The 13,291-nt window shown below is 42.7% G+C and overlaps 2 protein-coding genes across 2 annotated transcripts; both read right to left on the bottom strand.

The window, feature by feature from the left end:
* Positions 1–371: 371 nt before the first annotated feature.
* On the bottom strand, positions 372–6,042 carry gra (granulito). The gene is made up of 4 exons (XM_030783263.1): positions 5,962–6,042; positions 5,532–5,607; positions 672–778; positions 372–431 (listed from the first exon to the last, which is right to left on the bottom strand). The coding sequence occupies exons 1-4, from the start codon at positions 6,040–6,042 to the stop codon at positions 372–374; spliced, it is 324 nt and encodes a 107-aa protein (XP_030639123.1).
* A 2,861-nt stretch (positions 6,043–8,903) lies between these two features.
* Positions 8,904–12,846, bottom strand: rbm12bb (RNA binding motif protein 12Bb). The gene is made up of 3 exons (XM_030783264.1): positions 12,596–12,846; positions 10,170–10,919; positions 8,904–10,130 (listed from the first exon to the last, which is right to left on the bottom strand). The coding sequence occupies exons 2-3, from the start codon at positions 10,893–10,895 to the stop codon at positions 8,949–8,951; spliced, it is 1,908 nt and encodes a 635-aa protein (XP_030639124.1). The 5' UTR covers positions 10,896–10,919; positions 12,596–12,846; the 3' UTR covers positions 8,904–8,948.
* Positions 12,847–13,291: the final 445 nt, after the last annotated feature.

A 13,291-nucleotide genomic window follows, 5' to 3' on the forward strand; every position in this document is an offset into this window, starting at 1 on the left:
ACACACGTTATGCCTTGAAGCATTTTAATTAAAATTTTACTAATGCTTAATGGTACAATCTTTCACATTCTTACTCATTCTGACTGAAATAAGCAATGGTTTCCTGGAGCCCCATTCAGCACAAAACAATACAAATGAGAAACTGAAATTTGTAAACAAAAATATAAACAGGATACTAAACAAGAGAAACTGTTCTACACAGGTTCCAGAAATCTCTCTGGACACAATTTACCCATACTTGACGAACGATCATGGACATTAAATACATCAGCATGTTCATTCTAAAAGGTACTTTAATGAATTTATTATGTTTACAAATGTCAGCCACTCAGAATCATGAGGAATAGAGCACCTGTCAATCATTGCCACACTCATACATCCCATTTCCCATGGCATCTGTTCACAGCCATCATCTGCGCGTCAAAGCTTCTCTGAAAAAAAAAAAGGTCAAAAGTCACCAGGAGGCTCACACGCTGCAGGAAGATGCACAGATACATTTCCCATGCATTCTCTCAGATGTCATGTCGGAACACTGACTGAGCCCTGAGGGTAATGACTTGGTTCTAATCTAGGTAATAATCTCCCATATTAAACGACTGGTTTTTACCTTAAAACCTTATGTGACTACTGACACCTGTAACCGCTGTGCTGACCACCTGAACTGAACTTACGGCCTTTTCCAAAACGACCGGGTGCTCTGGTAAGAAGTCAGGCTTCCTCTTGGCCATGGGTGAGGTTGCCATGCTGAGGAGGAATTCTCGACTGTACAATATTCTCTCTGGACACAATGACAAAGAAAAATAGAATGTGCATGTTATTTCCAACGAAACAATTCAGGATGACACTCAAGAGCAGTGAGACAGACACAACATCGGTGCATTGGCTACGGTGATATCGGGCCAGAATGAACAAGCATTCCAGAACTGTGAGTTAAAAAACACCACTTACAACTTCTGAAGATTCTTCACAATGGCAATGTGCTACAACACTCTTTTTTGGAACCTCCTGATTTTTCACATGCCCATCGCATGAGGCTGAAGGGTACAGCTCTGACCTCTTTACTGCACGTTTACCTTAGTTCAAGTTCAATTTTATTTGTATAGTGCTTTTTACAATCAAAATAGTCTCAAAGCAGCTTTATAGCGATCAGTGCCTGAACCCCCAGTGAACAAGCCCAAGGCAACAGTGGCAAGGAAAGACTCCCTAATGAAGTGAACAGGAGGAAGAAACCTGGGGGGGGCGGGATTCAGTGAGTTATGTGAGACGTGATGCTGTCTGGGGCTGATGTGTTGAAAATGGCTCAAAGTGGGGCAGCCAAGTGCAAATTTTGGTGGAATCTTTCACTTTGTGATACAAGCACCAAATTTCACACAGGGACTCATCAGGGGTTAGTTGATATAAAAGTAACACTAGCCACTTGAAGATCAACCTGTAATGGTAATTATATGACTGAATGTCATGCATTACCAGGGCACGCTGGTGACATCACTACTGTGAAACTCAGCCATGGAGTTCAGTGTCAACTTCTGTAAAGTAATACAGTTAAGTGTCCCAAATGATATCTAATTAGCCCCCGTGTCAGTTAGATCTCCACACCTGAAATGACAGAACGTGCCAGCGAGGGAGAGCGGAGCCAAGGATGACGAGGCTTTGGCCATCTGGATGGTGTACAGATTGCACGGGACTTGAATGACACTGGACGAACGATCGGGCTAGGCACAGGGCAATTTAATGCATGAACCTAAGCCGCATTCCATATAAGAAAGTGCTGAAATGAAGGTGGTGAAAGGATTAATCTTTAACTGTTTATTACCATGTATTCTTGAATATGGCTGACATTGGAGAATCTTCGTCCAAGGGGCAAACAGATTGGAAGAAGCGCTGTCTTTGTCAGCTGGACAAAAAGGAGGATCTTAAGCGTCCACAAATTTCATATAGTACAGAACAGGAAGGCTACCGTATGACTGCAAAAAATGTCCTTCAGTTCAAAGCGTCGAATGCTTTACCAGTCACGCTCGATCCGGTCCGATTAGACGAAGGTCAAGTCAAATGTTTCAGAACGCTTTCGTTGCGAGAAACAGGAACCCGTTTCATCGCTTAGACAAGTCACGACACTGCGACTGGATGACAGAATGAATGAGCGTGCGCGAAACCTGGGTGGTGGAAGACAAAGGTCAGAGGAGGAGATGTTGTGACCCTGGAGTCAGAGTATCATCCTGCTTGTCTGGTGGCTTTGTACAACAGAGAGAGGCCTCAATTCAGGAAACATGAAAATGAAAACGAAACACTGCATGACCACAAAATCAAAGCTATAGCACTTTCTGAACTAGTTACATATATAATTGAAACAGAGTCTGTTGGTGGGGGTACTGATCTGGTAACATTCAAGCTCGCACAGTTGACGACAGTGTATAGGCCTGAATGTCAACTCTTCCAGGCTGAAAAACAAATTAGTGACAATTGCCTGAACTAGAAGCTCATCAGAAAGGGTGAGATGTACTCCTTGCCTTTCATACAGATGTTGGTTTTATTTGAGGTAATGCTGGTGACTACACTGAAGAGACAGTTCTTGCTAATGCTGCAAAGATCATACGAAGGCACATACTTGGTCACAAGTCCAAAACTGAGGGAAATTTACAAACAGGATGTCTTGAATCAGTCCCTACAACACTTCTCCAGTGGATCTGCATGATTGAGCATGAAGCAGACATTAAATCACAGGTGCAATTTGGTGCATCCAAACCAGCTATTGCTATGGCCCAGTGACTCCAGTATAACTGTCATGACTCCAGTATAACTGTCATGCCAGCATCGCAGAAACAGCAGCGCGTCACGGGCATTCAAAAGACAGAGAAACACCATTTCCTGTTCATGCTGGTTTGTCCGTCTTTGCAAAGACCAGAAAAAAAAAACATCTCATTGAAATGTTGCATGATAATGGCCTTAGTATTTCATATGACAGGGTGTTAGACATATCAGCACAACCAGGGGATGCTGTGATCACCAGGTATGTTGAAGATGGTGTAGCATGCCCTCCTGTCTTAAGGAAAGGGTTACTCCCAACAGCCACCATGGACAACACTGACCATAACCCAACTGCCACGATAGAACAGACATCCTCCCATGGGACAAGCATTTCCGTTTTCCAACATCCCAGCTCAGATAACAAAGGTCAGTTACACTCACCACTGTAAATTCAAGGTGGTAAGACAAAAACAATCCCAGACCTTCCTGCCTCATTCACTAATATTCCTCCAGCTGACTTCACTGAGAACAATCCTAGACTTCCTGTTACTGTGTCTCCAGATGTCTCCTCAACGCTCACTCTATTCAAACCAGACTTGACACATGAATATACAGTAAATGGCTTGAAAAGGTCAGGGTCACTGAAGAAGTGAACGACACTGTACATGTGACATGGTCCTCCTAACATGCATCAAAAAAAAAAAAAAAAGAGAGAGATTCACATTTGGAAGTAAGCATCACACCTTTGCTGCCTCCAAGCAGAGATGAAGCTGATTGTGGCCAGAACAAAACATGTGACAGCAAATATTAAGGAAACAGTGGATTTCCTTCATCCAGGACAAGAACCTGTCATAACTACAGACCAGCCAATGTATGCAGTAACTAAGCAGAATTCAGTGACAGTGGCCAGGGTGGTGAAGAGAAGTTTGTTCTCATGTTTGGTGGTCTGCATACAGAGATAGCTGCCCTGAGGTCCATGGGAACACTACTTCAGGGTAAATGGGTGGACAGGTCTGGGGTTGTGTATCAAGGTACAGCAGGTTCGTTCTTGTCAGTAGAGTTCCAAACAGCAGAGTCCCCCAGTTTCAATGGACAATGGAATCGTCCATTTTTTACGCTAATTCGGCCTTTCAGAGAAGCAAAACGGAGCTCTTTCATTTTCTAGCAGATAAAACTGCTGGCGTCCAAACAACAAATACGATCGTTGTGACCTAAGGGGACAGCAGTCCAATCAAGCAATGTGTCTAAACAGTGTGTCTCCCTGTACTCATGAGGAGGCAGATACATGAATGTCTGTGCACGCAAAAGATTCAGTCCTGAATGGCAACAAGGTACTGACGATTAAAGCAAATGACACAGAGGTGATTGCAATAGCAGCATCGTGTTCTCCATCCCTGAAAGAGCTGGGTCTTGCAAAACTGCGGACTGCCTTTAGTCAAGGACGAAGCCTGAAATGGATCCCTGTTCATGAGATCTGCTCTGTACTTGGGCTGGGACAAACAAGAGGAATCCTGTTCTTCCATGCTTTTAGTGGGTGCGATGTGGTCTCAGCATTTCGAGGCAAAGGACAGAAGTCTGCTTGGGACACTTGGAATGTGTATGATCAGACCACAGTCATCTTCTCGAAACGTAGCCAACGTCCACCGGTCACACTGACATGCAGAATTTAGAGAGGCTTGCAGTCACCATGTATGACAGGTCCAGGACTGCTGTAGGACTTAACGAGACATGTCTGGACTTGTTTGTAAGAAGGCAACGGACGTGTAACTCTATTCCACCAACTCAAGATGCCCTCCTGCAACATGCAAAATGTGCTGCCGTGTATGGAGCCAGGCAGCTGTCCGTGGGCCGCGGGACCTGAATCCTAGTGACTGGGGGAGGACAAAGCATGGTGAGGGATGGAAGGTTTGCTGGACGAACTCTCCAACGTGTTGCGAGGTGTTGCCAACAGCTGATGAAATGTGGATGTAAGACTGAATGCCATGGAAGATGCAAATGCCATCGGTTTGGCCTGAGCTGCACTGCACTTTGTAGCTGTGTGTGCCAGTTCTAGGGGTTCAATAGATTCACCATGATGCATCCAGATGCCTAGTACCGTGAAAACTGAATCATCAAGTAAAATATTAGGCAGCTGAGACATTAAATGTCTTAAACCTTCCAAAAATGATGAATAATTCCATCCTACAAACCCACATGTTGCAAAAATAGAATCTCCATGTTTCAGAACATAGGAAATGAACCCTTAAATATTAATTTTGGAAAGTTTGTTTTGACTATATGAGGATAACTGCATCCAGTAGCCATAATTTGGTGGCCATCTTAAAAAATGGGAGCCATACTGGATTTTAATTTGGCTAAAGTTGATTTCTTAATATGCAGCCTAAAGGTGAACCACATGCTTGTGTCACCATCTGAACGACTTGGCTCTTACATACACTGCATACACTGATATCTCTCTTATTCTGGTCAGACAGATGCTGGTTATGATGTGTCCCATGGGCTTGTTCACGTGGTTGGCACTAGAATGAATGACCACGCTAAAGCTGACCAAGTTCTAAGAGAATACAGTCATGCCTGTCAAAATGATCTGGGTTCACCTGTAACATCACAGGTAAGTAAAGGACTAGCAGTAAAGTCAGGAGTTTCTTGACTATTGCTTTAACAGTTCCCTTGTGGAGCATGGCTGTCATGGACCCATACCTAGGGAACCTTTATTGGTTTAAAAAACAAACAAACAAAAACCACTTAAATGCCAATCAAACCTCTGTATGATTGTTGACTCTTACCTCTCTTGGCAGGAGGCTGACTTTGACAGTGTAGCTGCAGTATCTCATAAAACTGCTCCACTCCAATTTTGTTTATCTGTCCAAAAGAGGGCTAAACTTAAAAAAATGCTCATGGTGAAGCAAACCGTTACCAGACACTACAGCAGAGATGAGAAATCAGGTTTGGTGACTGCTCTGTCAAATGACTATATCGACATAGAGTAAATATGAGTGATTTACTGTTTTCTCCTCTGCTGGGAGGCACGGATCAACTTCTGATGTTCTCTGTGGGACTGAAAAGATGCCATAAATCAATACATATGCAGATATTTAAAACTCCAAACCCCTTACTCAAATGAGCCCTTTACACCACGTATCGTTTGATAAACAATTAATCCTATATGTGGTCAACAGGTCGAGCACGTTTCAAATAGAATAGCGGCAACATCACCGATTTACCTTGGTTAATATTCAGTCGTCGCAGAGGCCTTGCTGGCTCCAGATGTCTGACCCTTCTCCTGGACACTTCCATCCCTTTGATGGAAGAATATAAAGCCCAACTGAAAATTCAAAGAGCGATGACTTTCCCCTAAACTAAAAGACTCCATATACAACGCTTATGTCTCTTTAAAACCCAACTGAAATAAAACAACGACAAAAACTACGGCACAGGTCGAAAAACTTGATCTTATGTTGCAAGTTATAAACTACAAGAAGATTTGTATATGTACCAAATGTTATTCCTTTTTTATTCTTGGCATCTGTTGATTAAACGATGTCGTGCGGCTAATCAAACAGCTGTCTGATAAAACTCGGTAACGCTAAAGCCGAATGGGCTTCAAAGAGGATTTCGTTCACAGGCTAAAGCTAGGTTAAGGTATTGTGTTGTATACCGGTCCCTCTGTGAAACAACTAAGCTAGTATAGTCACTGATATGGAAGCTTATTAATCAAATGTGCACAATCTGACAAACTTTGTTTAATTTTGATGTTGTCACAGCGTGGTACATTTTAATCGAATTTAGTCAAGTTAGCTAACGCAACCAGTCCTGTTTGGGTTTGGAAAGGATGTCAGGTAGGTTAACGTTAGCCGGTCGGATATTTAGGTTAAAAATAAAGTTATCCATTAAAAATCAATGTATAATTCGCACTTAAGAAGATCGAAAAGAAAACATTTAACAAACAATATAATAATTAATTATTTAAACATGTCAGAGATTAACCACACAGCTGGTGGGTTTGACATCCTAAATTGACGTTGAATATAAGCTTAAATATGTGAGTTTTCCAGCTGATGGCGAAGTCGTCCTCGACATCAGTGCTAACCAGGCTAAACAAGAACAGCTGAGTATGTCCTTTATTTTATTTTAGTTTTATTGTTGCCGAAACATCGTTAAAGTAAAAATCATTTTGGACATGCTGAGTTCAAAGTTAAACTACAAAAAGGCAAACCAGGTCATTTCATTTTCGTAAAAGTTACCTGATTACGGTATCTGTTCTCCCATCCAAACACCCTTCAATCCCGCTGGTTGCCCTGCCCTGCAAACACTCACACATGCCCCATCAACTCGTGATGCTGTTTTTTCTCGCTACTTTTTTTCTTGTTCAATCCGGGTCTGTGACAGCTCCGGTCCTCTGCATTCAAAAACGCATGCTCTTTCCGACCGAATCACTGTCCTACGTTTTGTTTGGAACAAAATGCTGTTTTTCAGATTGACGTCCGACAGCTACGGTTTAGTAGAAGTAATTAAAATTCTATATAAATTATCCCAAAATAGCAGCGACAATTACTCCCGGTTGCTCAGAAATTGATTTAGTGATGTTCTTGTTACGTCTGGATAGCATCTATTCTAGGCCACCATCTGAAGTGTAAAATACAATAAATACAGTAAAATGTATAGATAAAATACCTTTTGTCCAATGAGCATCACTACAACATCTCTTAACACTGTACATAGTGGCTGACAGCAGTGGTTGCGAAGCACACAAAAGTTTGTGCGAGTTAGGTAACTATATATGCCACTAGAGGGAGCCGCCACACAGTTATCGTACAATAAAGCCTATGCGAGCAATTTCAGTTCGCCAACCAACAGGTAAATCTATCGATTTCAAGATTTTAAAAAGTAGTCAGCTACCATTCAGTGGAACTTGAATTCGATTTATTTTAGTATTCAAAGCGAGACACTGTAGTTTTATTTCGTGTACCATGTACATATCTTACCTGTTCCGCGATTTGTTCCGGTCCCAATCGACTCATTAGGCAATTTGAGAATTGGGCCTCCAGAGTATCCTATTAAGCCCATTCTGGTGGGTAATTATGCCCAAAGTTGTATACCATTAACAAACATAAACAAATCCACTTTAAAAATATCTTTTTCTTTTTGTTTCTCTCTAAAAATGTAATCACATTTATTTACCTTGTCCTAAATTAACATACAAAAAATTAATACACGGTGAATACTTAAATGTAGTCATGAAAATAAACCAACTAACATGAACATTCCAGATAAATTATTAAAAAAATATAAACTAGTTCTAAACTTTTACAGTTGGTCTACAGAACCTTGGAGTCACTGAGTAGGCCTTCTCTTGGTTTGCCTGTAGTATAATTTCAGGCTTTCAAAATAATCCATGTAAACAGTCTCTCTCACACAGTCAACACTGGTACTGTGCACCATGGTAAATATTCTTCTCTCCGCTCAGTGTTGCTGTGGAATCAGATGGTTCTCCTCTCTTACCCCATATTCTGCCGTGTCATGACCAGTAATCTCCACAGCCGAGTGCAGGATGAGACAGGACACCCTTATGCACTAACAGTCTTAGGTCCACTCAGAACCACACAGTTCTTCACACAATACAGATGACTTACAGAATTCTGTTCGAACATGGCTTTGGATGAAGTACAGTGAAGACGACTTCAGGAAAATCATCAATATTTTAATCAGACATTCAAAGGATGATGCAGTATTTGTCTTCATAAAAATATAGCATTTGTAAATCACATTGTATAACATTCTGGTAAGCATTCCAACAAAATATGTCATCATCTTTGCATACGACACAAACATTTAGAGTGAAAACTCAGCTGAATGGTTGTTATCACTTGGAGAAAATACTGACATTGGAGGGGGGGGGGGGGGAGACAAGCCAACAACAGAATTATTAGAAATACATTCGTAAACAAACACCACAAGGCTACAAAACAAATATGTAATCAACTGGCACACGAAACCTCAGAAATCAAACTGCACATTTTAGTCCAAATGATCCATTTATGCAGCAGATTTTGCATCAACAACTTTCTCTCCACCTTGGAGAAGTACCCAACAGAAGCATGACTTAAGTTCAGCGCTTGTTTAACAGACAAAGAATGGCCTTTTCCCAAACCTTGAATGACAGCGGTTTGAAAGGGCAAGTAAACAAATAAATGCATCCATATTTACACAAACACCACTTTGATTTTTCTCGTGCCAATGGGTCTTCCGCTTAATTCTCTGACAGCGGTCACTGCCTCACTGTGACACTCAAACACCACAGTGGCTGAGCCTTTGGGAACTCCATTCCTATCGTACTGCAACGACACGGACCCCGGAATCACCTTGTAGCCGTAGCAGAAATCATAGATTTCATCGATCGTGATCGGTAACGGTAAGTTGAGCAACTTTAGACAAGTTGGTCCATCGAACTGTTGCCCGGAGGGCCCTAATCCGCGATGACTGGTCTCGTCCACTTGGCCCCTGAACTTGTCACGACTGTCCAGGGGAGATTCAAACTGATGACCACTTCCATAAGAAGGCATGTCAGACAAACGGTCATAGACATCCTGTCTCACCATAGCATCTGGGTGCATCCCATCACAAGGAAACCGAGGCTCGTCGCCGTATGTCTCCGTGAAGCTCCTCGGCGAGTTTGTCTCCAAGGGATCATCCATTACCTGATCCATAACACCGAACTCACGCACCTGAGCCCAAGAGATGCACTTCAACATCACTTCTGAGCCAAGAAACCTCTGCCCGTTCAGGGACTGTGCCATGGATGCCTCTTCCTCCGTCTGGAAGATCAGCAGAGCTTCACCAAGCCCGGCCCCTCTCTCGTCTCGGAGCAGGATCACCTTGTCCTCAGAGAGACGAAAGCCGTGGAAGAAGTCCGTGATTTCCACTTTGCGGACGTCAAAGGGCAAATTGCGAACGTAGAGGCATCTCCTTTCCGACTCTCGTAAGTCTTCACGTGGCTCCGATCTCTCCGAAGATCTGCTGTACCTTCTGTGGTCTTCTCTGGCCAACATTGCAACCATCTTTTCTCTGGAAATGGGAGAAGCGTACAGAGTCCTGTTCCGAAAACTTCGCTTGTGCTGAGCCAGGCAAGTACAGTAATCCTTCAGGTTTCCCAGAACTAGGATCACAGCCCTCATCCTGTTCCCCTCCTTGTCGAGAACGTAGACAATTTGTTCATCTTTGAGGGCAATGGGATGGAAAAACTCCTTAATATCCCTTTTTTCAACAGCATACGAAAGGTTTTCAAGCAGGACACACAACTCCTCTTTAGGAGGAGACTGAGACTGAGACCGTGACCGATAGGCGAAAGGAGAACGAGATCTCGACCGATCTGGAGCGTAATTTCTCTGACCATGAGACGAATCAGCCACTGAGTCATAACCCACTCTGAGGTCTGACTGGACGGATCCACTTGCTTTCAACCACTGCTGTTCAGTGCACGGTTTCAGTTTGATAAAGCGCTGTCCGATGTACTGCCGATCCCTCTTCATGCCTTCCACAGCATCTTCCTTGGTGGCAAACTTGACCAAGCCACATCCATTAAACATACCACGATGGTTCCTCAGAAAGATGATATCCTCAATTTGCAAACCCTCAAAAAACAGTCGGACATTTTCTTTGGTGGTGGAGAACGGCATGCCAATCAACTGCAGACACGAGCCCTTGCTGTTTTCTACAACAGCCTCTCTCATTTGACCAGGATGAGTTGCTGAACCTAGCCTGTTCCCCATCTCTAGGTCAGCTCTTCTCATTTTTGCCTTCTCTCTGAACGGCGACGGACCCGAATTGACAGCTGGTCTTCTGGCACCTTCCTTGTAGACCCTCTTAGCGTTCAGTTCGGGTTTTCTCTTCGTGCTGGCTTCCAGAACGTTGTGCATTTCCGATTTGCTACTCAAAAGCAAATTGATCGGAGAGCCTTTGATGCAGCCCCCCGAGCGAGTCATCGCTCTTCTCGCATCCTCATCGGACGCAAAGATAATGAACGCCTCACCCAACTCTCCACCAATTATATGCACCCCCCCATCGGGAATCCTGAGGCCCGTGAAGAAACTGCGAATATCCTCAGAACCAGCTGTGACTCTGAGTCCCTGTAAGCGGATGACCACCGCCATGAAGACAAGTACTAACAACAGGACCTGCAGACAGAAAAGGGGGCACACAGAACAAGAGTTATCGCACACACACACACAAGGACCGGGCCCACCACACACCACACCACACCACAAAAGATGAAGAGAAACTTCCACCATGAAAGTACTCCACCATCCCTCCCCCCCGATGATTCAAAAATGCCAAACTCAAGAGGATCTTTTTATGGATTAATAACGTCTGGCGGCGACACGTCAGTTTGACAGAGAAGGGGGCGAATAAGATAACTGAGAGGGCGTGTCCCTCAGTGACCTGCAGATGAGCCCTCAGTGGGGCGTAGCTATGGCAACAATCACACTGCGTGATTAATCAAATTCATCTCATTGGGTTTGTCAATCAATTTTACAAATGTAACAATTCACCATCTCAAAGTACTTATGAGCCAAAATTGGTTCAGTGACCTGAATCAAACAGAAAATGCATAACCATACTTTTACTCCTTCTCAGCCATCCGAGCATTATTAAACGTCAGATAAGTCCCCATTAGTGTGTCAGCCATGAGGTGAGTCTCCTAAAGAGATCACCTTTACATCATCACCAGCCTTAGCGATGCATTTACCAAAAATCAAAAACGAAATTGGTCCAAAATTAAGCTGCTGTATTAGGTGATGATGCAAGACATATGTCAAAATTTAAGTGCTCTTCGGAAGAATCTCAAACGATTAAAAGAACAAGACACAAAACCAGCATAACCTTCAGCAAATTAAGTTTGAACTGCCAAACCATAATCACCTCCACAATAACCATGTTCATGCTTTTAAACCAATCCATTATTTATTTCCTACTGGTCGTTAGCATAATTTCAACTGCACCGACCGTTCGGGATTATTGTATCATGAGACACAAACGACAATCACCAAACATGCACGAGGCAAGCCACACTGAGTTAAAAGTTTATTGTTCTTTGCCCACAGCAATTTTGAATTTCGTGGAGGAAATTCAGTAAAATATGCAGGTCAACGCGCCCGCCAGAGACAGAAAGAGAAAGAGAGAGAGAAAGCGAGCGCGGACATGTTCCATTCACAACCCTTCTTCAAATCGACTTGAGAGAAACAAACAACTATCAAACAAAATTATATTGTTGATCTAATTAGGAAATTAAACGTTTGATACACACTATATCCACTGAAGAAGAATAGTCAGTGAGACAAAGACCGCCTGCCAACTACTGACTAATGAACCAAATGTTCTCAAAATCCGTTTCAAGCTACAACATTGACACAAGTACAAACAGTCAGCATGTCGAAGACCCCGTACAGCCAAGTCTAATATTGGTTATTAGGACACTGTCGATCGTATGTACGCTCTCTACTGCTCCAGCACAGCTAATCCATAATCAAAGCCAAGACAGCTGCCAAGCTAGATATTATCCCTGTAAAACCAGGGGCCATCCAGCAATGCAGCGAGAATAACCAGGTAATACCATTCATAAGAGGACAAAATCCCAAGTCACAATCGTCGACAACAGTGAAATAAGCACACAGGGACTCAAATATTCCACAAAGACAAAGGATTCCCGTATGAACGAATAATTTTGTACAAGCGACGTGGTGGATCTTCTCGGCCCGCTGCTAGCATAGCGCTAGTTACCTTGCATTCTAAGGACAGTAGATTAACTAAGGCTAGTCTGGGTGCAGTAAGAGCATTGTTCAGTGTAACTTACAAGATCACGAACAAGAAACAAGTCCCAAATATATTAGTCGAGCTGATTAATATGATGTTGAACTGGAGATTCTCGGGTAGAAAACATAAATTTATGTTCTTCTACTCTGATTTGCAGCATACATACTCCAACAGTTGCGCCATTTACCTGACTTGCTCGCTATGCGAACTGGTTTCTCTTTACAGCGTAATCTACGGAAGCCTGCAGGCAACAGAGACGGGACAAAGACGACTCAATACTTTATTACGACCTGGACATGTTTGAGAGTCTTTTACGATGAAGTGAAACATACAGCTCTACATTCATGGAGACTGAAAGTTTCTGAAATTAACAATATTTTATATTAAATATTACAACATGACAACAGCCTGTTAATCAGTAAATAGAACGAATTCTGACACAGAACTGTTGAAAGCAATTTTTGAGATTTCCCTCGGTTTAACGCGCAACTATGTCCACTCTCATTCTTAGGGAAAACAAACAAACAAATAAATAAACAAACAAACTATTTTAAGGCGCAATTTGGTTTGTTGATTTTTATATTTATTACAAAAACTGACCTAAATAGACACTTAAAATTGTGGTGTGGATCTCGTGATCCAAGCTTCCCTTCCGTTCAAAACAACATAATTTCATTTCTCTGGTCGCATTACATGCTGAGGTGACGTAGTTACCAATTTAGCAATTAAGCGGAGG

The sequence above is a fragment of the Chanos chanos genome, chromosome 8, assembly GCF_902362185.1.
Source record: "Chanos chanos chromosome 8, fChaCha1.1, whole genome shotgun sequence".
In the NCBI taxonomy this organism is placed as follows: Eukaryota; Metazoa; Chordata; class Actinopteri; order Gonorynchiformes; family Chanidae; genus Chanos; species Chanos chanos.